Below are 25,896 nucleotides of genomic sequence, written 5' to 3'. Positions count from 1 at the left end.
TGAAATGATGACAAACACTTTACTTTGTGATATCACAGCCACAGAATTCTTTGATCAGTCCAGGCTTATATACACTGCGGGTAATAGCCTGGGGTTCATATGAAACTTCTATGAGACATAATAAACAGAGGCTTATTTATGTAGACAATTTGTATCAGATCTTCAACATAAAACCCCAAAACATCCCACGTTTCACAGCATTTCTTGTGATGAACATCAAGTGTGGCCACATTTAGACATGTATTAGGCTACATTACAATTCAATCGTTGTTTACAGTATGTCCCTTATCTGCAGCATACCTAAACCTAAGAGACATTACACATTTTTATCCCGATCTACGCGCTCCCGATCAGTTCACGTTGCATTTTTCCAAATCGTAGGAAATCAGAGCAAACCCGGAGTCAAATGTGACTCCGGCAGTCCGTAAAGTGTAAACATTACAGCTGCCCTATCGTTTTTTTTATGTAGAATATATTCAACCTTAAATCTGCCATTATCGCCAAGTGTGAGCAGTGCTCAGAGTAGATATTTCACCGTAAGCCAATCAGCTACTCAGAACTACACTGAACAAAAATACAAACGCAACATGCAAAAATGTCAAAGATTTTATTGAGTTAAATCAGTAAATTTAAATAAATTCACTAGGCCCTAATCTATGGATTTCACATGACTGGGAATACAGATATGCATCTATTGGTTACAGATACTGGGGGAAAAGGTAGGGGAGTGAATCAGAAAACCAGTCAGTATCTGGTGTGACCACTATTTGCCTTATGCAGCACAACACAACTCTTTTGCATAGAGTTGTTGATCAGGCTGTTGATTGTTGCTTGTTCAAATGTTTTGCCTCCTCAATGGCTGTGTGAAGTTGCTGGATATTGGCGGGAACAAGAACACACTGTCGTACACGTTGATCCAGAGCATCCCAAACATGCTCAATGGGTGACATGTCTGGTGAGTATCCCGGCCATGAAAGAACGGGCACATTTTCAGCTTACAGGAATTGTGTACAGGTCCTTGCGACATGGGGCCGTGCATTATCATGCTGAAACATGAGGTGATGGCGGGTGGATGAATGGCACGACAATGGGCCTCAGGATCTCGTCACGGTATCTCTATGCTTTCAAATTGCCAACGATAAAATACAACTGTGTTCGTTGTCTGTAGCTTATGCCTGTCCACACCATAACCCCCACCTCCACCATGGAGCCCTCTGTTCACAACGTTGACATCAGCAAACCGCTCGCCCACACGACACCATACACGCTGTCTGCCATCTGCCCTGTACAGTTGAAACAGGGATTCATCCGTGAAAAGCACACTTCTCCAGCGTGCCAGTGTCCAACGATGGTGAGCATTACTGTCAGGGTCAAGACCCTGGTGAGGATGACGAGAACACAGATGAACTTCCCTGAGACAGTTTCTGACAGTTTGTAGAAATTATTCGGTTGTGCAAAAACCTACAGTTTCATATCCGGGTGGTTGGTCTCAGATGATCCCACAGTTGAAGAAGCCGGATGTGGGCCTGCTGGGTTGGCGTGGTTACACGTGGTCTGCGGTTGGCGTGGTTACACGTGGTCTGCGGTTGGCGTGGTTACACGTGGTCTGCGGTTGGCGTGGTTACACGTGGTCTGCGGTTGGCGTGGTTACACGTGGTCTGCGGTTGGCGTGGTTACACGTGGTCTGCGGTTGGCGTGGTTACACGTGGTCTGCGGTTGTGAGGCCAGTTGAACCAGTTTGTCCATATGGAACATTTCTGGGATCTTTTATTTCAGCTCATGAAACATGGGACCAAAACTTTACATGTTGCCTTTTATATCTTTGTTCAATGTATAAAGGTTCTCTTCAACTACCTCACAAGTTCAGCACAACAAAGGTATTGCATACCCTCACATAAGCCCTCAATTCGATTCCTGGTTTTAACACAACAAGCCCTTCACTGACACAGAGATATTTAAAGAGTGCATGGTGATTGAAGGAATTGGCTGACAAAAATCTATGGGATAGTAGCCTTTAATGTCATCTGTCAAACAGGTACAGGCCTATCTCTTATTGCTTGAATAGGACGAAATAGGTTCGAACACAAAACACCTCTTGTTGTTAGTAAAGTCAATTAAAAAGAAGGCTGTTGTAAATTAACTAAGCCTACTTAGTTTAAATTAATTAGCCTACTTTCAGCACCCCTGCACTGTCCATCTCTGATTGATTGAGCTGAGGCTGCCGCTTCAACGTAATGAAAGTTATGTAAATTACTGAAACCGGGCTTATTGTGCTGAGGCTGCCGCTTCAACGTAATGAAAGTTATGTAAATTACTGAAACCGGGCTTATTGTGAGGTCAATAACTCTAATAAAAGCTTCCTTTGACATTTGAGTCATTTAGAAGATGCTCTTATCCAGAGTGACTTACAGTAGTGAATTCATACATGTTTCATCATGGGCAACGAAACATAAATTATAGCAGTAACAAGCTATAAAAGTTTACCTCTGGTCATCTTCATCTTCATGCTATCAAAGTTTACCTCTGGTCATCCTCATCTTCATGCTATCAAAGTTTACCTCTGATCATCCTCATCTTTACGCTATCAAAGTTTACCTCTGGTCATCCTCATCTTTACGCTATAAAGGTTTACCTCTGGTCATCCTCATCTTCACGCTATCAAAGTTAACTCTGGTCATCCTCATCTTTACGCTATCAAAGTTTACCTCTGGTCATCCTCATCTTTACGCTATAAAGATTTACCTCTGGTCATCCTCATCTTTACGCTATAAAGGTTTACCTCTGTTCATCCTCATCTTTACACTATCAAGGTTTACCTCTGGACATCCTCATCTTTACACTATCAAGGTTTACCTCTGGACATCCTCATCTTTATGCTATCAAACTTTACCTCTGGTCATCCTCATCTTTGTTCCTTCACTCAAAATTGAACAAGACATCCGTAGTCTGCACACACAGATGCTGCGTTCCTCGTATGGGCATTGCTGTGCTTCCTCGGTTGCTATGGAGATTTCCTTACTAGGGCTACACCACAGGAGGCCGGTGGCACCTTAATTAGGGAAGGGGGGGCTCGTGGTAATGGCTGGGGCGGAATAGGTAGAATGGTATCAAATATATCGGGCACATGGTTTCTATGTGTTTGATGCCATTCCATTTGCTCCATTCCAGACATTATTATAAGCCGTCCTCCCCTCAGCAGCCTCATGCGCAAACCTGCCCAACAAATATAGCCCGATTCTGGACTGATTGTCCAATCGTTCTGCTGCGGAGTTACCGCCAGGTGTATGTACTATACTGATTACTAGTTCACTACGATTTGGCTTGACTGAACTGTTAAATGTGGACTGAACCGTTACATCTGGACCGAACCGTTAAATGTGGACTGAACTGTTAAATGTGGACTGAACTGTTACATCTGGACTGAACTGTTAAATGTGGACTGAACTGTTACATCTGGACTGAACTGTTAAATGTGGACTGAACTGTTAAATGTGGACTGAACTGTTAAATGTGGACTGAACTGTTAAATGTGGACTGAACCGTTAAATGTGGACTGAACCGTTAAATGTGGACTGAACTGTTAAATGTGGACTGAACCGTTACATCTGAACTGAACCGTTAAATGTGGACTGAACCGTTAAATGTGGACTGAACCGTTAAATGTGAGAGGTTCTCCAATGGTTATTTAGTGCCCTACCCTATGGGCCCTGGTCAAAAGTAGTGCACTAAATAGGGAATAGGGTGCCACTTGGGATAGTCTTAGAGTAGTCTACAGGCTACAGCTAAGTAATAAGATAATGGTTACTAATCAGAATATCAAACAGAAATCTCCCTCAACAAAGTCAGCATTTTTTTGCTATCAGTTTCAGTTCCAGGCCTACCATCATCAGGGTGATAAATAACCGCAGTCATTGGCTGCATCAGAAATGGCACCCTGTTTCCTACATAGTGCACTATTATTTCGACCAGAGCTGAGAGCCCTGTGGGCCCTGTTCAGAAGTAGTGCATTACTTTTTGACCAGAGCTCAGAGCCCTGTCGGCCCTGTTCAGAAGTAGTGCATTACTTTTTGACCAGAGCTCAGAGCCCTGTGGGCCCTGTTCAGAAGTAGTGCATTACTTTTTGACCAGAGCTCAGAGCCCTGTGGGCCCTGTTCAGAAGTAGTGCATTACTTTTTGACCAGAGCTCAGAGCCCTGTGGGCCCTGTTCAGAAGTAGTGTACTACTTTTTGACCAGAGCTCAGAGCCCTGTGGGCCCTGTGGGCCCTGTTCAGAAGTAGTGCATTACTTTTTGACCAGAGCTCAGAGCCCTGTGGGCCCTGTTCAGAAGTAGTGCATTACTTTTTGACCAGAGCTCAGAGCCCTGTGGGCCCTGTTCAGAAGTAGTGCATTACTTTTTGACCAGAGCTCAGAGCCCTGTGGGCCCTGTTCAGAAGTAGTGTACTATAAAGGGAATATTGTGTCACTTGGTGACGCAGTCACTGATGAAGATTAAAACACAATTCAACCAGAACCAGGGACAGTCATTACTATTATAGTGACAATGGGCCTGATGTCATGTGGAGATCACACAGATACACACACACACACACACACACACACACTGACCTCTCTGAGCGGTTCGTTCAGCTCCCCCAGAATGCTCTCCTCGTCAAACATCTTGCCCTGGAAACGATGTTCGTAGTAGTCATGGACCCGCTGCCGCATGCCGGCAGGAAGCTTGTGGAAGGACATGTACTGCTCCACCTGTTTATACTGTACAAGACAAAGATAATTGATTAGTTGATTGACTGATTGAAAAACATGTACTTCACCTGTTTATACTGTACAAGACAAAGATAATTTATTAGTTGATTGATTGATTGATTGATTGAAAGACATGTACTTCTCCACCTGTTTATACTGTAGAAGACAGAGATAATTGATTAGTTGGTTGATTGATTGATAAACTGATTGATTGAAAGACGTGTACTTCTCCACCTGTTTATACTGTAGAAGACTAAGAGGATGGGGGTGGCGTTGAGGACCACGATGCAAACAGGAAGAACAGAAAGACGTTTGTCTCAGCCTACTACTTTTAACTATCAAATAAATTCAACCTATCAAACCGTTGTCAGATTTGTGTTATAACAGGTGATAAACGTACCACTGACACAGGACAGTTCTAGTATATCCAGGTACATGGAGAAATACCGTATGTTGTATGCAATGACGATAACCTCCAGCACACCAGTGTGGTTGAGGCTCCACAGAAATACCGTATGTTGAGGCTCCACAGAAATACTGTATGTTGAGGCTCCACAGAAATACCGTATGTTGAGGCTCCACAGAAATACCGTATGTTGAGGCTCCACAGAAATACCGTATGTTGAGGCTCCACAGAAATACCGTATGTTGAGGCTCCACAGAAATACCATATGTTGAGGCTCCACAGAAATACCGTATGTTGAGGCTCCACAGAAATACCGTATGTTGAGGCTCCACAGAAATACCGTATGTTGAGGCTCCACAGAAATACCGTATGTTGAGGCTCCACAGAAATACCGTATGTTGAGGCTCCACAGAAATACCGTATGTTGAGGCTCCACAGAAATACCGTATGTTGAGGCTCCACAGAAATACCGTATGTTGAGGCTCCACAGAAATACTGTATGTTGAGGCTCCACAAAAATACCGTATGTTGAGGCTCCACAGAAATACCGTATGTTGAGGCTCCACAGAAATACCGTATGTTGAGGCTCCACAGATGACACACGTTTCCGTCTGAATCTCATCAGGATTGTGAACAGTTGTCGTTTTAATCGTTTCAGTGTAATGTTATCACTTTGTGTATTGAGCCTGAGAGTGCATTGTCTGAGTGTTTCAGTGAACCAGAGAGCAGCAGTTTATCATTGTCTGAGTGTTTCAGTGAATCAGATAGTAGCAGTTTATCATTGCCTGAGTGTTTCAGTGAACCAGAGAGCAGCAGTATATCATTGTCTGAGTGTTTCAGTGAATCAGATAGTAGCAGTTTATCATTGTCTGAGTGTTTCAGTGAATCAGATAGTAGCAGTTTATCATTGTCTGAGTGTTTCAGTGAACCAGAGAGCAGCAGTATATCATTGTCTGAGTGTTTCAGTGAATCAGATAGTAGCAGTTTATCATTGTCTGAGTGTTTCAGTGAATCAGATAGTAGCAGTTTATCATTGTCTGAGTGTTTCAGTGAATCAGATAGTAGCAGTTTATCATTGTCTGAGTGTTTCAGTGAATCAGATAGTAGCAGTTTATCATTGTCTGAGTGTTTCAGTGAACCAGAGAGCAGCAGTTTATCATTGCTCTCATAGGTTGACAGTTAACTGTTTTTACAAACCTCCTGACAGCTCTATGAGAGATGTCTGAACACCAAATAATGGAATGGTGATCTCCAAAAAACTGTCCTCGCTGCAGAAATCATCTCCCCCGGGTAATCACAGTAATAAGGTTGTTATCAGTCAGCAGGTAGGTCCTCACATGTATTGTTGTCTCGACCTTCTTGCCCTTTGTGCTGTTGTCTGTGCCCAATAATGTTTGTACCATGTTTTGTGCTGCTACCATGTTGTGCTGCTGCCATGTTGTGTTGCTGCCATGCTGTGTTGTCATGTGTTGCTGCCATGCTGTGTTGTCATGTGTTGCTGCCATGCTGTGTTGTCATGTGTTGCTGCCATGCTGTGTTGTCATGTGTTGCTGCCATGCTGTGTTGTCATGTGTTGCTGCCATGCTATGTTATTGTCTTAGGTCTCTATGTTGTGTTGTGTTGTCTCTCTTGTCGTGATGTGTGATTTGTCCTATATTTTATCTTTTAATCCCAGCCGGTAGACCGTCATTGTAAATATCAATTAGTTCTTAACTGACTTGCCTAGTTAAATAAAGGTTAAATAAAAAAATAAAAAAAGAATAATATGGTGGTTTCGCAGTCAACGTGTAGGTCATCACAGTAATACGGTTGTTAGCAGTCAACGTGTAGGTCATCACAGTAATACGGTTGTTAGCAGTCAACGTGTAGGTCATCACAGTAATACGGTTGTTAGCAGTCAACGTGTAGGTCATCACATTAATACGGGTGTTAGCAGTCAACATGTAGGTCATCACAGTAATACGGTTGTTAGCAGTCAACGTGTAGGTCATCACAGTAATACGGTTGTTAGCAGTCAACGTGTAGGTCATCACATTAATACGGTTGTTAGCAGTCAACGTGTAGGTCATCACAGTAATACGGTTGTTAGCAGTCAACATGTAGGTCATCACATGAATACGGTTGTAGCAGTCAACGTGTAGGTCATCACAGTAATACGGTTGTTAGCAGTCAACGTGTAGGTCATCACATTAATACGGTTGTTAGCAGTCAACGTGTAGGTCATCACAGTAATACGGTTGTTAGCAGTCAACATGTAGGTCATCACATTAATACCGTTGTTAGCAGTCAACGTGTAGGTCATCACATTAATACGGTTGTTAGCAGTCAACATGTAGGTCATCACATTAATACGGTTGTTAGCAGTCAACATGTAGGTCATCACATTAATACGGTTGTTAGCAGTCAACATGTAGGTCATCACATTAATACGGTTGTTAGCAGTCAACATGTAGGTCATCACATTAATACAGTTGTTAGCAGTCAACATGTAGGTCATGACCAGAGCCCATTGCACCCTATTCCCTATATAGTGCACTACTTTTTACCAAGGTCCATAGGGCTCTATGGGGAATAGAGGGCCATTTGGGATGGGCCCTTTGAGGTCCATGCTATCAGTCGGTGAAGCTACGTAGAGAGTGAAGGTATGTTAAATTTCCTATGGAGAGTAGAAGTGGATGACAGAATATGTTTCCTCCTCCTTTCCTCTCTTCTCCATCCCTCTCCCTATGTATCTCATTCACCTCTTAATGTCTCTCTCTCTCTGTTTCTCTCTCTGTTTCTCTCTCTGTTTCTCTCTCTGTTTCTCTCTGTTTCTCTCTCTGTTTCTCTCTCTGTTTCTCTCTCTGTTTCTCTCTCTGTTTCTCTCTGTTTCTCTCTCTGTTTCTCTCTCTTTCTCTCTGTTTCTCTCTCTGTTTCACTCTCTGTTTCTCTCTGTTTCTCTCTCTGTTTCTCTCTCTGTTTCTCTCTGTTTCTCTCTCTGTTTCTCTCTCTGTTTCTCTCTGTTTCTCTCTGTTTCTCTCTGTTTCTCTCTCTGTTTCTCTCTGTTTCTCTCTGTTTCTCTCTCTGTTTCTCTCTGTTTCTCTCTCTGTTTCTCTCTGTTTCTCTCTCTGTTTCTCTCTGTTTCTCTCTCTGTTTCTCTCTGTTTCTTTTCTCTCTGTTCTCTCTGTTTCTCTCTGTTTCTCTCTGTTCTCTCTGTTTCTCTCTGTTTCTCTCTCTGTTTCTCTCTGTTTCTCTCTGTTTCTCTCTCTGTTTCTCTCTCTGTTTCTCTCTGTTTCTCTCTCTGTTTCTCTCTCTGTTTCTCTCTGTTTCTCTCTCTGTTTCTCTCTCTGTTTCTCTCTGTTTCTCTCTCTGTTTCTCTCTGTTTCTCTCTGTTGCTCTCTCTGTTTCTCTCTCTGTTTCTCTCTCTGTTTCTCTCTGTTTCTCTCTCTGTTTCTCTCTGTTTCTCTCTCTGTTTCTCTCTCTGTTTCTCTCTGTTTCTCTCTGTTTCTCTCTGTTTCTCTCTCTGTTTCTCTCTGTTTCTCTCTCTGTTTCTCTCTGTTTCTCTCTGTTTCTCTCTCTGTTTCTCTCTCTGTTTCTCTCTGTTTCTCTCTCTGTTTCTCTCTCTGTTTCTCTCTGTTTCTCTCTCTGTTTCTCTCTCTGTTTCTCTCTGTTTCTCTCTCTGTTTCTCTCTGTTTCTCTCTGTTGCTCTCTCTGTTTCTCTCTCTGTTTCTCTCTCTGTTTCTCTCTCTGTTTCTCTCTGTTTCTCTGTTTCTCTCTCTGTTTCTCTCTGTTTCTCTCTCTGTTTCTCTCTCTGTTTCTCTCTCTGTTTCTCTCTGTTTCTCTCTCTGTTTCTCTCTCTGTTTCTCTCTCTGTTTCTCTCTCTGTTTCTCTCTCTGTTTCTCTCTGTTTCTCTCTGTTTCTCTCTCTGTTTCTCTCTGTTTCTCTCTCTGTTTCTCTCTCTGTTTCTCTCTGTTTCTCTCTCTGTTTCTCTCTCTGTTTCTCTCTCTTTTCTCTCTCTGTTTTTCTCCTCCATCCCTCTTCCTATGTATCCCCTTCACCTCTTAATTTCTCTCTCTTTCTCTCTCTCTCTTTCTCTCTCTCTCTCTCTGTTTCTCTACTCCATCCCTCTTCCTATGTATCTCCTTCACCTCTTAATTTCTCTCTGTGTGTTTCTCACTCTCTCTCTCTGTTTCTCTCTCTCTCTTTTCTCTCTGTGTGTTTCTCTCTCTCTCTCCTGATCCCTAGGAGGTCCATTCCTCTTGAAGTTAAACTTTTAATTGAATTTCTTGCAATGCAAGCTTCATAATTCATCTTCTTGAACTTTTATGACTTTTTCAGCGTGCACTCTTTCCCTATTATATTTTATAGACCCTCTGTTATGGACCATTTCCTGACTGCAGGCTATATGCTGTGCACACACTGAATCGTTCCAGAGCAACCAACAGCTGTCTGAAAAGCCCTTCTCTCTGCACATACCGTATGACCAATCCCAAATCAACCAGTAGCTTCAAAACACCAAGGCACTTGTGTAGATCTGAGAGGATTGGATTGGTGTAATTAATGTGACGGTAGCTCCATATTGCCCTCTGAGGAAAGCAATGAGGGAAATTGGAATTGGCATTTCAGTTTACAACCCTGGCCGCCAGGCTCTCACTACTGAGAAGGCAAGGACAGACCTTTGGACTCAGAGTCTAGTCCAGATGCATCTTAATTTGACCCTGCTTCTCACAGTAGGAAAATAATCCTGCAGCAACAGGAAATGTGAATTATTATGTGTAATAGAATTCATCAACATTTTTATAGGGTTTGATACATTTTCATTATGGCAAATCAAGTCTGACATTTTTAAGTGGAAATTACAAACTTCAGAAAGCCTTTTTAAACCTTGAATACAATACAATTCAGAAAATTCTCTGCTATAACAGAGATAGCAGATCTTAATTCACTCACCTTCTCCTGGTACTGCCGTCGGGAAGAGTCCAGTGACTGAATGAGAGCGGTTGCATGGCCTACAAACATGGCGTAGCAGGTGGCACCCACGATCATGCTGAGTATGGTGAGCCACACATCCGCCAGGCCGACAGGAGGGTACATACCGTACCCGATACACAGCATGTGACTCATAGCCTTGAACAGGGCATAGGAATACTGCTGGCCCCACGTGTCATTCTGCAGGACGGAGAGGAGAGAAGGGGAATGGGAGATGAGAAGAAGAGTGAGAGAAGAGAAGGAAAGGAAAGATGTTCCCAATTGCCTACGTTCCAGGAGGAACACTGGACGTTTGGAACACTGGAACAATGGATGTTTGGAACAGTGGACTTATGGAACACTGGATGTTTGGAACACTGGACTTATGGAACACTGGATGTTTGGAACAGTGGACTTATGGAACACTGGATGTTTGGAACACTGGACTTATGGAACACTGGATGTTTGGAACACTGGACTTCTGGAACACTGGATGTTTGGAACACTGGACTTCTGGAACACTGGATGTTTGGAACAGTGATCACCATCTTGATGACCCAGTCAGAAGGGAAGTCCTGTAGCATGGGGACCAGGAACTGGTGTGTGTGTGTGTGTGTGTGTGTGTGTGTGTGTACTCACCACCATCTTGTTCCTGGTGACCCAGCAGTCAGAGGGGAACTCCTGCAACATGGGAACCAGGAACTGCAGACATCCGTCCCAGTGACACAGCAGTAGCATCATAGCAATCAGGTTCACAATCCTCACCATGGCACTGGCTAGGTCATAGGTCATATGGAAAATCTAGGGGATTAGAATTAGTTAAGCACGTAATTGTCCTCCATGCAATGTGGATTAACAAACATTAACAGGACCTGCAGCTAGTTAAGTAACTAGACATGTACTGTATTATTTTGCCAGTGTAAACACTACTTAACACTAAACGAATGCACAATTTCAGTTCGACAATTGTGCTGCTGCTGCCTCCAATGTAATTAGCTAGTAGTGAGATTAGTAGTGAGATTAGTAGTGAGATTAGTAGTGGGTGAGGTAGGAGGTGCAGTAGGTGCTATGTGGCCATAGTCTGTACTGGTACCCAGTGTATATTGGCCAAGCTACCATTACACATTGTGTATTTATTCCTCGTGTTATTATTTCTCCCTAAAAAAATATCTCAGCATTGTTGGGAAGGACTTTCACTGTTAGTCGACACATGTTGTTTACCATGCATGGGACAAATACAATGTGGTTTGATTTGAGTCCCTCTACTCATAGGCCACATCACATTGTTGTTAATCTGCCCACCACAGACCAGCAGACGGACCAGACAGAATAGCAACACTATTATAACGGATATTTATATTTACGTAATCATCATCTGGGACTATTATCACTATGTACTAATGGTCCTGAGGGGGTGTGGGGGGGGGGGATTATATTCTCTTTACAGTGGTAAAAGGTCCCACTGAGAACACTGCTAGCCTATTCTCTGCAGCCAGCAAAGTAAAGTGACAATATGCATGGTTACGTCATATCAACAATGAGTGTGGTGGCTCTTTTCAGTGTGTGTGTGTGTCCGTGCGTGTGTGTGTACATTGGATCTTAGATCCATGCCTGATGGAGTTACTGGATGTTGTTAGGGGATGGAGTTAGGGGATGGAGTTACGGGATGGAGTTAGGGGATGGAGTTAGGGGATGGAGTTAGGTGATGGAGTTAGGTGATGGAGATAGGGGATGGAGTTAGGGGATGTAGTTAGGTGATGGAGTTACGGGATGGAGTTAGGGGATGGAGTTAGGGGATGTAGTTACGGGGTGTAGTTAGGTGATGGAGTTAGGGAATGTAGTTAGGGGATGGAGTTACGGGATGGAGTTTGGGGATGGGGTTAGGTGATGGAGTTAGGGGATGGGGTTAGGTGATGGAGTTAGGGGATGTAGTTACGGGGTGTAGTTAGGTGATGGAGTTAGGGAATGTAGTTAGGGGGTGTAGTTAGGTGATGGAGTTAGGGAATGTAGTTAGGGGATGGAGTTACGGGATGGAGTTAGGGGATGGGGTTAGGTGATGGAGTTAGGGGATGGGGTTAGGTGATGGAGTTAGTGGATGGAGTTACGGGATGGAGTTAAGGGATGTAGTTAGGTGATGGAGTTAGGGGATGGAGTTACGGGATGGAGTTATGGGATGGAGTTATGGGATGGAGTTAAGGAATGGAGTTATGGGATGGAGTTACAGGATGGAGTTAAGGGATGTAGTTAGGTGATGGAGTTACAGGATGGAGTTAAGGGATGTAGTTAGGTGATGGAGTTACAGGATGGAGTTAAGGGATGTAGTTAGGTGATGGAGTTAGGGGATGGAGTTAGTGGATGGAGTTAGGTGATGGAGTTAATGGATGTAGTTAGGGGATGGAGTTACGGGATGGAGTTACGGGATGGAGTTAAGGGATGGAGTTATGGGATGGAGTTAGGTGATGGAGTTAATGGATGTAGTTAGGGGATGGAGTTAGGTGATGGAGTTAGGGGATGGAGTTCGGGGATGGAGTTCGGGGATGGAGTTAGGGGATGGAGTTAGGGGATGGAGTTAGGGGATGGAGTTACGGGATGGAGTTACGGGATGGAGTTAAGGGATGGAGTTATGGGATGGAGTTAGGTGATGGAGTTAGGGGATGGAGTTAGGTGATGGAGTTCGGGGATGGAGTTAGGGGATGTAGTTAGGTGATGGAGTTAGGTGATGGAGTTAGGTGACGGAGTTAGGTGATGGAGTTAAGGGATGGAGTTATGGGATGTAGTTAGGTGATGGAGTTAGATGATGGAGTTAGGTGACGGAGTTAGGTGATGGAGTTATAGGATGTAGTTAGGTGATGGAGTTAGGTGATGGAGTTAGGTGACGGAGTTATGGGATGGAGTTAGGTGATGGAGTTAGGTGACGGAGTTAGGTGATGGAGTTATGGGATGTAGTTAGGTGATGGAGTTAGGTGATGGAGTTAGGTGACGGAGTTAGGTGATGGAGTTAAGGGATGCTTCGTCAATTACACCTCAATTACTAAAGTCAGCACTTTGTGCAAATGCCACACACAGAGAATCTAAACTATATCAAAATACTTCATATCTGAACCAGTCATTTGTCATATCGGAACCAGTAACATATATATCATTGAAATTGTAAAGCAGCACATTGAAACTACAGTAGGTCTATGGTTAAGTGGTTACTATGACTGGGGTTCATCATATTACAGTTTACAGTTAGTCGCTTTGGTGCATTTCTTAGTTCAAAAGTGCAATTCTTGATACTACTTGTACAAATTCCAAATCATCTAGTCACTTGTGCACATCATTAAAGCAAGTTCTTATTCCTTTGAACAAATTGCAATTGATGATGTACAAGTGTCAGCTTTTTTCCACATTATCAATTGCTCATGTCATGTTGATCAAAATATTGTAGATGGTTCTCTGTTGAATTGTCTTACCCCTCAAAAGTTCCTTGCATTAGCCATTACATGCAAAATTGTTGAACTATTTGTCATAAACTGTCAAGCATAGTTTTACACATTTCTATTAGACCTTTTGTACAAAAACGTGAATTGATTAATCGTGCAGGTGAAATTGACCCTCACTCATGACGGAATGCAAAGTGTTAGTTCAACCAACAATCAACCAGTTGTCTAAATTGCTTAAAGTTGCATCTCATGAAGAATCAATTGGCATGAATATATAGACAAACCACAGCACAGAGTTGCAATTTTCCAATAATGGATGGACCAGGAAACGAACAGGGTCAACAGCCAAGAGGAGGAAGAAGAGGAGCAAGGATGCGTGGTGGAAGGCAAAACAGAGGAAGAGGCAGAAGAGGACATAGGCGCATATCTGATGACATAAGGGCCACTATTGTAGACCATGTTGTCAATCATGGCCTTACAATGGCTGAGGCGGGTCGAAGGGTGCAGCCGAATATTGGGAGATCAACCGTGTCCTGAATAGTTCAAACGTTTCGAAGAGAGAACAGGTATGTCCACCAATGTACAGTGCACTGTTACTGTATATAAGCAGTATACTGTATACTTCCTACAATGCTTCATATTACAGTAGTCCACTTTTATTTCACAGCATACAGAAATATACTCTATACAGATACATACGGCACCTTACATGCACCCACCTGTATGTTTTACAGTAAAATGTGTGTTCGCATAGTTTTTGTCTATGTGAAAGTGTGCGATGCATCACTGCATTTTTCCCCACATAGGACTGCAAGATTACCTCAAACCAGTGGCAGAGGACACCTTTTCACACCTCAACAGGAGGAGGCTATTTGCACCATGGTCCGAGCAAACAATGCCATGAGACTCAGGGATATACAAAGGACCATTATAGAAGACAACGATGTCTTTGAAAACATCCATACGGTTAGCATCTCAACCATCGACAAGGTGCTGCATAGAAACCAGATGAGTATGAAACAAGCTGTACCGTGTACCATTCCAATGGAATGAGGACAGAGTTAAGGAGCTACGGCACCAGTATGTACAGGTAAAACATACAGTGCCTTGCGAAAGTATTCGGCCCCCTTGAACTTTGCGACCTTTTGCCACATTTCAGGCTTCAAACATAAAGATATAAAACTGTATTTTTTTGTGAAGAATCAACAACAAGTGGGACACAATTATGAAGTGGAACGACATTTATTGGGTATTTCAAACTTTTTTAACAAATCAAAAACTGAAAAATTGGGCGTGCAAAATTATTCAGCCCCTTTACTTTCAGTGCAGCAAACTCTCTCCAGAAGTTCAGTGAGGATCTCTGAATGATCCAATGTTGACCTAAATGACTAATGATGATAAATTCAATCCAATGATGATAAATACAATACAATTGAAATGGAAGGAGTATCAGACCACTGCAAATCTACCAAGACCTGGCCGTCCCTCTAAACTTTCAGCTCATACAAGGAGAAGACTGATCAGAGATGCAGCCAAGAGGCCCATGATCACTCTGGATGAACTGCAGAGATCTACAGCTGAGGTGAGAGACTCTGTCCATAGGACAACAATCAGTCGTATATTGCACAAATCTGGCCTTAATGGAAGAGTGGCAAGAAGAAAGCCATTTCTTAAAGATATCCATAAAAAATGTTGTTTAAAGTTTGCCACAAGCCACCTGGGAGACACACCAAACATGTGGAAGAAGGTGCTCTGGTCAGATGAAACCAAAATTTAACTTTTTGGCAACAATGCAAAACGTTATGTTTGGCGTAAAAGCAACACAGCTCATCACCCTGAACACACCATCCCCACTGTCAAACATGGTGGTGGCAGCATCATGGTTTGGGCCTGCTTTTCTTCAGCAGGGACAGGGAAGATGGTTAAAATTGATGGGAAGATGGGATGGAGCCAAATACAGGACCATTCTGGAAGAAAACCTGATGGAGTCTGCAAAAGACCTGAGACTGGGACGGAGATTTGTCTTCCAACAAGACAATGATCCAAAACATAAAGCAAAATCTACAATGGAATGGTTCAAAAATAAACATATCCAGGTGTTAGAATGGCCAAGTCAAAGTCCAGACCTGAATCCAATCGAGAATCTGTGGAAAGAACTGAAAACTGCTGTTCACAAATGCTCTCCATCCAACCTCACTGAGCTCGAGCTCAGTGAGGTTGGAATGGGAAAAAGGAGGAATGGGAGGAATGGGAAAAAATTTCAGTCTTTCGATGTGCAAAACTGATAGAGACATACCCCACGCGACTTACAGCTGTAATCGCAGCAAAAGGTGGCGCTACAAAGTATTAACTTAAGGGGCTGAATAATTTTGCTCGCCCAATTTTTCAGTTTTTGATTTGTTAAAAAAGTTTGAAATATCCAATAAATGTCGTTCCACTTCATGATTGTGTCCCACTTGATGTTGATTCTTCACAAAAAAATCCAGTTTTATATCTTTATGTTTGAAACCTGAAATGTGGCAAAAGGTCGCAAAGTTCAAGGGGGCCGAATACTTTCGCAAGGCACTGTATATCTATGTAACTACTTTACAGCAACATGTTATAGTGATACATAGTACAGTAAGCATAAACTGCACACATTTCCATTGCTGTGGAAGGAACATGCAATATATGTACATTTTATGTCACTCTTCCTTACCAAAACAACTTCAACTGTGTGTTCTGGGATATAGCGTATAATGGAGTTGGAATCAAGTGAACCCTCTCACAACTTTGTATACGTGGATGAGGCTGGCTTCAACCTGACCAAATGCAGAAGGCGTGGTCGGAATATCATCGGTCACAGATCTACTGTGGATTTGCCAGGCCAACGGGGAGGAAATATCACCATGTGTGCTGCTATTTCGGAGCATGGTGTCCTAACCCATATCCCCCTTATAGGGCCATACAACACCCAGCATCTACTAAACTTTTTAGAGACTCTCTACAGGGCTCTCATCCCTGATGATGAGAGGGGTCTGTTTAGGGAGGATTTGCCAAAGTATGTGGTCATTTGTGATAATGTGAGTTTCCATCGATCAAACATCAGAAGGCAATGGTTTGTGACCCACCCGAGGATGCTCATAGAATTCCTCCCACCTTATTCACCATTCCTTAACCCAATTGAGGAGTTGTTTTCAGCATAGAGGTGGAAGGTGTACGATCGTCAGCCGCACACACAGATGACCCTGCTGGCTGCAATGGATGCAGCATGTGAGGACATCACAGAAGACGCCTGCAGAGGATGGATAAGGCATTCCAAAAGATTCTTTCCACGTTGCATTGGAAGGGAAAATATCCGGTGTGATGTGGATGAGAATATGTGGGCCGACAGACAGGAACGTCTGGATGTGTAGAGACAGCACAACAGTGCTGCGGGCAAAGTTGTGCCTTAGGGGTGGTTTCCTGTGTTTCTTTCTAATTTCGTTTTTTTTCCTTTGTGCCCCTTGGGTTGTCCAGTCTCTTTCAATCAATAACCCACATACAGTAATATGTAAATAGTACTGTTGAAATTGATTTATGCCATAGAAGTGCAGCCTTGTGCATTTTCAATACAGTAACTGTCATCCAAACTGTAGCCTAAGTTTACATCAGGTAATACTGTCAAAGTACACAGTTACATTGACAACATGCCTAAACATTTTGACGACCTTGTTCGTGAACAAGGACTCAATGACTTATCATTTTGATGACACTGACATGATCATTGGCATGAATATTTACTTTTGAGAGATGTACTAAGGATTTTTAGTGGCTGACTAGCTTTAGAAACATATCTATTGTATATTGCAGTTTGTACAAATTGTTCTGAGAAATGCACTTATTATTTTGCACATGTTAGGGATGATGTGAAAAATGCACCAAGGGACTGAGAAAAACTGTAAACAGCCTCTACAATGAATCTACAATGAATGAGAGAGCAGATCAATGCCTTCTGTCCGGGTTGGGTAAATTCTATTTCAATTCAGTCCATTCAATTAGTAAACTTCAATTTGGAATGTCAGTTTACTTCCAGAGTTGACTGAGTTGAAATGGAATTGATCCCAATCCTGCCCTCAAGCCCTACCTCCTGGTGCCTCCCAAGCCATACCTCCTGGTGCCTCCCAAGCCCTACCTCCTGGTGCCTCCCAAGCCCTACCTCCGGGTGCCTCCCAAGCCCTACCTCCTGGTGTCTCCCAAGCCCTACCTCCTGGTGCCTCCCAAGCCCTACCTCCGGGTGCCTCCCAAGCCCTACCTCCTGGTGCCTCCCAAGCCCTACCTCCGGGTGCCTCCCAAGCCCTACCTCCTGGTGCCTCCCAAGCCCTACCTCCTGGTGCCTCCCAAGCCCTACCTCCTGGTGCCTCCCAAGCCCTACCTCCGGGTGCCTCCCAAGCCCTACCTCCTGGTGCCTCCCAAGCCCTACCTCCTCCTACCTCTCATCTCCCTACCCCCTCCTTCCTTCCTCCCTACCTCCCATCTCCCTACCTCCTTACCTCCTCCTCCTACCTCCCTACATCCTATCTCCCTACCTCCTTACCCACTAACTCCTTACCACCTACCTCTCATCTCCCTACCCCTCCTTCCTCCCTACCTCCTTACCTCCTATCTCCCTACCCCCTCCTACCTCCTCCCCCTACTTCCCTACATCCTATCTCCCTACCTCCTTACCCACTAACTCCCTACCACCTACCTCCTTACCTCCCTACATCCTACCTCACTACATCCTACCTCCCTACCCCTACCCATCCTACCTACTCCAAGTCTCACTCACCTCTTCCCACTGATGTATATATCTGATGAGCCTAGACAGCCGGAGCAACCTCAACAAACTCAAGATCTTCGTAAACCGCACGATTCTCAGCGCCCGGGCCGTCTTGTAGAAGTCTGAGTCGATCCTGGTCTCCACGATGAGGAAGATGTAATCTACTGGTATGGACGAGATGAAGTCCACCATGAACCAGCTCTTCAGATATTTGATCTTGATGGTCTGTGGGTCCAGGATGATCTCTGTGTTGTCCTCCTTGACGATGCCCGTCCGGAAGTTGAGGACCAGGTCAATGAGGAACAAGGTGTCTGATATGACGTTGAAGACGATCCAGGGGGGAGTGTGCTCGTCCTTGAAGAAGGTGATGCCCACAGGTATGATGATGAGGTTCCCCACCATGAGGAACAGCATTATCAGGTCCCAGTAGAACCTAGATAGAATAAAGAGCTTTAACAGTAGAGCTGAGAGAGAACAGAGAGCTTTAACAGTAGAACCTAGAGAGAAAAGAGCTTTAACAGTAGGACCTAGAGAGAACAGAGAGCTTTAACCATAGAACCTAGAGAGAACAGATAGCTTTAACAGTAGAACCTAGAGAGAGGAACAGGGAGGAACCACAGAGAGTTTAAACCTGGGAGAGAACATGGATGATGATGAGGTTCCCCACCATGAGAAACAGCATGATAAGATCCCAGTAGAACCCAGAGAGAGCTTTAACAATAGAAGCTGAGAAAGCAACAGAGAGGAAACACAAAGATTTTAGAACATAAGAGAAGACAGGGAGGAACCACAGAGATCTTAGAAGCTGAGAGAGGAACAGGGATGAACTACAGAGATCTTAGAACCTAAGAGAGGACAGGGAGGAACTACAGAGATCTTAGAATCTGAGAGAGGAACAGGGAGGAACTACAGAGATCTTAGAAGCTAAGAGAGGGACAGGGAGGAACTACAGAGATCTTAGAAGCTAAGAGAGGACAGGGAGGAACTACAGAGATCTTAGAACCTGAGAGAGGGACAGGGAGGAACTATAGAGATCTTAGAATCTGAGAGAGGAACAGGGAGGAACTACAGAGATCTTAGAATCTGAGAGAGGAACAGGGAGGAACTACAGAGATCTTAGAAGCTGAGAGAGGGACAGGGAGGAACTACAGAGATCTTAGAAGCTAAGAGAGGACAGGGAGGAACTACAGAGATCTTAGAATCTGAGAGAGGAACAGGGAGGAACTACAGAGATCTTAGAATCTGAGAGAGGGACAGGGAGGAACTACAGAGATCTTAGAATCTGAGAGAGGAACAGGGAGGAACTACAGAGATCTTAGTAGCTGAGAGAGGGACAGGGAGGAACTACAGAGATCTTAGAAGCTAAGAGAGGGACAGGGAGGAACTACAGAGATCTTAGAAGCTAAGAGAGGGACAGGGAGGAACTACAGAGATCTTAGAAGCTAAGAGAGGGACAGGGAGGAACTACAGAGATCTTAGAAGCTAAGAGAGGGACAGGGAGGAACTACAGAGATCTTAGAAGCTAAGAGAGGGACAGGGAGGAACTACAGAGATCTTAGAAGCTGAGAGATGACAGGATAGAACATAATGAATCAGAGAGAGAGTCTAAACAATCTCTACATGCCAACAAAATGTACGTTGTCAAAAATGGGCAAGTTTACTACTATTCTATTATTCTATTATTTTGTTGGATCATGTTGTACCCCAAAATGTGTTGGTGTTAGAGCTGCTAAGCTCATTAGAATGCATAAGAACACCTCTCCTTTAAAATGTGTGTATTCTGGTTGGAACATGTGTAACCCAAAGGGACTTGTCCAAAACACAGAGGTGTGTGTGTATTTGTGTGGCGTGTGTGTTCATGAGGCTGTGTGCAAGACGAGTGTTTGTTGTGTATTCCAGTCCAATCTTGTGTTTTAATTACAGTAACCTGAGATTGATACACTCTCAGCCCAATATGGATCAGAGACAGAGCGAGAGAGACAGATTGAGAGAGAGAGTGAGAGAGAGAGAGAGACACACACACACAGACAGACAGACAGACAGAGAGACAGGCAGACAGACAGACAGACAGACAGAGACAGAGACAGAGACAGACAGACAGACAGACAGACAGACAGACAGACAGACAGACAGACAGACAGACAGACAGACAGACAGACAGACAGACAGACAGACAGACAGACAGACAGACAGACAGACAGACAGACAGACAGACAGACAGACAGACAGACAGACAGACAGACAGACAGACAGAGATGGAGAGAGACAGACAGAGAGACAGAGACAGAGAGACACAGAGAGAGACAGAGACAGAAACACAGAGAGAGAGAGACAGAAAGAGAGAGAGAGACAGAGCGAGAGAGAGACAGAGCCAGAGACAGAGACAGGGAGAGACAGACAGAGAGAGAGAGAGAGAAAGACAGAGAGAGAGAGGGGTGCATGGTCAGCATTCTGAACCTGTGCTATGAGGATGCATGCATTAGCCAAGTTCAGCTTCCACCTCCCTATAGGTTTACCACAGTGTAAGAGCAGAATATATCTTCTAAATGGGATCTCACTTTCAAATGCTGATGATCACCGGTCATGAAAATATGATTCATTCATTAGTTCATACATTTTATTAAAAGTTATTTTAATAACCGATGGGGTTAAAATAAACTAAGCTTTAATAGCTGTGATTGGAGATTCAGTTCTACTGAAGTGGACAGCGTTGGAATCAGAAATCCAAAATTCAGCACCACATTACAGTGGACAGCGTTGGAATCAGAAATCCAAAATTCAGCACCACATTACAGTGGACAGCGACCGTCAGACTCGCTGTACCAGACGGTCGTGGTGCTGAACTTCAGAATGCAGATGACGTCGCTGTCCACTCCAATGGTGCTGAATCCCTGAAGATAAATCGTAACTATAACAACCTGGGATAAACACAGGAATCCCTAACCAAGACTCCCACAAAATATATGCTAATCAATGCAAGACTGTATACTGTATAATAGGTAGTAAATCTGCAAATAATTGAAATAGACTTCTCCAGCGATTCTTTGAATCTACGTCTACACCAAACATCTTTCTACAGTCACCACCAGCAGTCTCTAATCAGATTTGTGCATCTCTTACAAATGAGGTTCCCCATGTGAGCAGTTCACCCTGCACTATCAGATCAAATATAAATAGCACCGTCATGTCTACCTCTGATAAGTCTCCAAGCAAAGCGCAACAAAAACAAATAGCCCACATTAGCCTAAGAAACAAGGTTCATGAAATTCAGTGGTGGAAAAAGTACCTAATTATCACACTTGAGTAAAGATACCGTGATAGAAAATGACTCAAGTAAAAGTAAAAGTCACCCAGTAAAATACTACTTGAGTAAAAGTCTAGAAGTATTTGGTTTTAAATATACTTAAGTATCAAAAGTAAATGTACTTGCTAAAATATACTTAAGTATCAAAATAAAAGTACAAATAATTTATAATAAATAATTTCACGTTCCTTATATTAAGCAAACCAGACAGCACGGTTTTCGGATAGACATTTACGGATAGACAGGGGAACACTCCAACATTCAGACATCATTTACAAACAAAGCCTGTGTGTTTAGTGAGTCCTCCAGATCAGAGGCAGTAGAGATGACCAGGGATGTTCTCTGTTTAGTGAGTCTGCCAGATCAGAGGCAGTAGGGATGATCAGGGATGTTCTCTGTTTAGTGAGTCTGCCAGATCAGAGGCAGTAAGAGATGACCAGGGATGTTCTCTGTTTAGTGAGTCTGCCAGATCAGAGGCAGTAAGAGATGACCAGGGATGTTCTCTGTTTAGTGAGTCTGCCAGATCAGAGGCAGTAGGGATGATCAGGGATGTTCTCTGTTTAGTGAGTCTGCCAGATCAGAGGCAGTAAGAGATGACCAGGGATGTTCTCTGTTTAGTGAGTCTGCCAGATCAGAGGCAGTAGGGATGATCAGGGATGTTCTCTGTTTAGTGAGTCTGCCAGATCAGAGGCAGTAAGAGATGACCAGGGATGTTCTCTGTTTAGTGAGTCTGCCAGATCAGAGGCAGTAAGAGATGACCAGGGATGTTCTCTGTTTAGTGAGTCTGCCAGATCAGAGGCAGTAGGGATGATCAGGGATGTTCTCTGTTTAGTGAGTCTGCCAGATCAGAGGCAGTAAGAGATGACCAGGGATGTTCTCTGTTTAGTGAGTCTGCGGGTTAACTGCCTTGCAGAATGACATATTTTTACCTTGTCAGCTCGGGGATTCGATCTTGTAACTTTTCGGTTACTAGTCCAATGCTCTAACCACTAGGCTACCTGCCTCCCCATATGTGCGTGAATCGGAAGATTTTCCCGTCCTGCTACGCAGGTGGCTACAGGTTCATCTGCCTCACCTAAAGCCCATTCTGGTGGGAAGCTGCTATAGTCCACCAAGTGCTAACAGTCAGTATTTGGATATCATGTGTGAAATGCTTGATAATGTATGTGAGATCAACAGAGAGGTATATATTTTCTGGGTGACTTAAATATTGACTGGCTTTCTTCAAGCTGCCCACTCAGGAAAAAGCTTCAAACTGTAACCAATGCCTGCAACCTGGTTCAGGTTGGCAGTCAACCTATCAGGGTATTTACAAACAGCACTGGAATGAAATCATCCACATGTATTGATCACATCTACACTAATGCTACAGAAATCTGCTCTAAAGCAGTATCCACATGCATCAGATGTAGTGATCATAATATAATAGCCATATCTAAGAAAAACAAAAGTTCCAAAGGCTGGTCCTAATATAGTGTATAAGAGGTCATTACAATAGGTTTTGTAGTGATTCCTGTGCTGTTGATGTAAAGAATATTTGTTGGTCTGTGGTGTGTAATGAGGAGCAACCAGATGCTGCACTTGTATTGTCTAGTGCTTTTGTATGTCTAGGGGTTTTGTAGATCTAGGTATTTATATGTCTATGGTGGCCTGATATGGTTCCCAATCAGAGGCAGCTGTTTATCGTTGTCTCTGATTGGGGATTTTATTTAGGTGGCCATTTTCCCTTATGTGTTTTTTGGGTTCTCGTTCTATGTTTAGTTGCCTGTCTGCACTACTCATATTAGCGTCAAGGTTCGTTTTGTTATTTTGTTCGTTTGTTCAGTGTTCGTTCTTATAATAAAGAAGAATGTACGCTTACCACACTGCGCCTTGGTCCGATCATTATGACGAACGTGACAGAATTCCGTAAAGTGAGTGTGGAAGAGGTGAATAAATTATTGTCTATCAACAATGACAAGCCACCTGAGTCTGACAACTTGGATGGAGAATTACTGAGGATGATAGCGGACAATATTACCACTCCTATTTGCCATCCCTTCAATCTAAGTCTACAGGAAAGTGTGTGCCCTCAGGCCTGGACGGAAGTCATTCTGCTACCTAAGAATAATAAAGCACTATTCAAAATTCTTTACAAGGAACTCTATTCTTGACTTGCTTTAACAGTCGACCAATCAGCCAACCCTTAGTAAACTTATGGGAAAACTGACATGATACAATGCTATTTCACAGTAAACAAATGAACAACTGACTTTCCGCACTCTTATAGGCCACTGAAAATATACACCACTTACACAAATGACTGATGGTTATGGCTGAAATAAATGGATAATTAGAAGCTTGTGGGAGCTGTTATGTTAGAACTACATAGAGACATGACGACATGGAACTCCATTCCACATCAGGTAACTGATGCAAGAAGTAGAATCCGATTGTTTAAACATGATAAAAATACACCTTATGGAACAGCAGGGACCGTGAAGAAAGACACACTCTACACACACGTACATTGTAATATTGTTGTATTTTACATGTTTTATTGTAGATATGGAGTGGTGTAATTATGTATGATCCCTTAATGTGTTTGGACCCCCAGGAAGAGTAGCTGCTGCATTGGCAACAGGAACTAAAGGTGATCCATAATAAACCCCAGGACTAGTAGCTGCTCCCTTGGCAACAGGAACTAATGGGGATCCATAATAAACCCCAGGAAGAGTAGCTGCTGCCTTGGCAACAGGAACTAATGGGGATCCATAATAAACCCCAGGACTAGTAGCTGCTGCCTTGGCAACAAGAACTAAAGGGGATTCATAATAAACCCCAGGAAAAGTAGCTGCTGCCTTGGCAACAGGAACTAATGGGGATCCATAATAAACCCCAGGAAGAGTAGCTGTTGCCTTGGCAGGAACTAATGGGGATCCATAATAAACCCCAGGAAGATTAGCTGCTGCCTTGGCAAAAGGAACTAATGGGTTCCATAATAAACTCCAGGAAAAGTAGCTGCTGCCTTGGCAACAGGAACTAAAGGAGATCCATAATAAACCCCAGGAAGAGTAGCTGTTGCCTTGGCAGGAACTAATGGGGATCTATAATAAACCCCAGGAAGAGTAGCTGCTGCCTTGGCAACAGGAACTAATGGGTTCCATAGTAAACCCCAGGAAGAGTAGCTGCTGCCTTGGCAACAGGAACTAATGGGGATCCATAATAATCCCCAGGAAGAGTAGCTGCTGCCTTGGCAACAGGAACTAATGGGTTCCATAATAAACCCCAGGAAAAGTAGCTGCTGCCTTGGCAACAGGAACTAATGGGGATCCATAATAAACCCCAGGAAGAGTAGCTGCTGCCTTGGCAGGAACTAATGGTGATCCATAATAAACCCCAGGAAGAGTAGCTGTTGCCTTGGCAGGAACTAATGGGGATCCATAATAAACCCCAGGAAGAGTAGCTGTTGCCTTGGCAGGAACTAATGGGGATCCATAATAAACCCCAGGAAGATTAGCTGCTGCCTTGGCAACAGGAACTAATGGGTTCCATAATAAACTCCAGGAAAAGTAGCTGCTGCCTTGGCAACAGGAACTAAAGGAGATCCATAATAAACCCCAGGAAGAGTAGCTGTTGCCTTGGCATGAACTAATGGGGATCTATAATAAACCCCAGGAAGAGTAGCTGCTGCCTTGGCAACAGGAACTAATGGGTTCCATAGTAAACCCCAGGAAGTAGCTGCTGCCTTGGCAACAGGAACTAATGGGGATCCATAATAATCCCCAGGAAGAGTAGCTGCTGCCTTGGCAACAGGAACTAATGGGTTCCATAATAAACCCCAGGAAAAGTAGCTGCTGCCTTGGCAACAGGAACTAATGGGGATCCATAATAAACCCCAGGAAGAGTAGCTGCTGCCTTGGCAGGAACTAATGGTGATCCATAATAAACCCCAGGAAGAGTAGCTGTTGCCTTGGCAGGAACTAATGGGGATCCATAATAAACCCCAGGAAGATTAGCTGCTGCCTTGGCAACAGGAACTAATGGGTTCCATAATAAACTCCAGGAAAAGTAGCTGCTGCCTTGGCAACAGGAACTAAAGGAGATCCATAATAAACCCCAGGAAGAGTAGCTGTTGCCTTGGCAGGAACTAATGGGGATCTATAATAAACCCCAGGAAGAGTAGCTGCTGCCTTGGCAACAGGAACTAATGGGTTCCATAGTAAACCCCAGGATGAGTAGCTGCTGCCTTGGCAACAGGAACTAATGGGGATCCATAATAATCCCCAGGAAGAGTAGCTGCTGCCTTGGC

General features: G+C 43.7%; 1 protein-coding gene across 1 annotated transcript in view; it reads right to left on the bottom strand.

The window, feature by feature from the left end:
• The window catches only part of LOC109898259 (potassium/sodium hyperpolarization-activated cyclic nucleotide-gated channel 3-like), a 61,692-nt gene that overhangs the window by 13,144 nt on the left and 22,652 nt on the right, over positions 1-25,896 (bottom strand). The window contains exons 2-5 of the mRNA XM_031833003.1: positions 18,311-18,734; positions 10,736-10,897; positions 10,079-10,297; positions 4,606-4,752 (exon numbers count right to left, since the gene is read on the bottom strand). Coding sequence (XP_031688863.1) covers positions 4,606-4,752; positions 10,079-10,297; positions 10,736-10,897; positions 18,311-18,734 — 952 coding nt within the window. The remainder of the gene's footprint in view (positions 1-4,605; positions 4,753-10,078; positions 10,298-10,735; positions 10,898-18,310; positions 18,735-25,896) is intronic.

This window comes from Oncorhynchus kisutch, linkage group LG10 (assembly GCF_002021735.2).
Source record: "Oncorhynchus kisutch isolate 150728-3 linkage group LG10, Okis_V2, whole genome shotgun sequence".
Taxonomy (NCBI): domain Eukaryota; kingdom Metazoa; phylum Chordata; class Actinopteri; order Salmoniformes; family Salmonidae; genus Oncorhynchus; species Oncorhynchus kisutch.
Note: the sequence above shows the minus strand (reverse complement) of the source record. Positions and strands in the feature narration are given on the sequence as shown.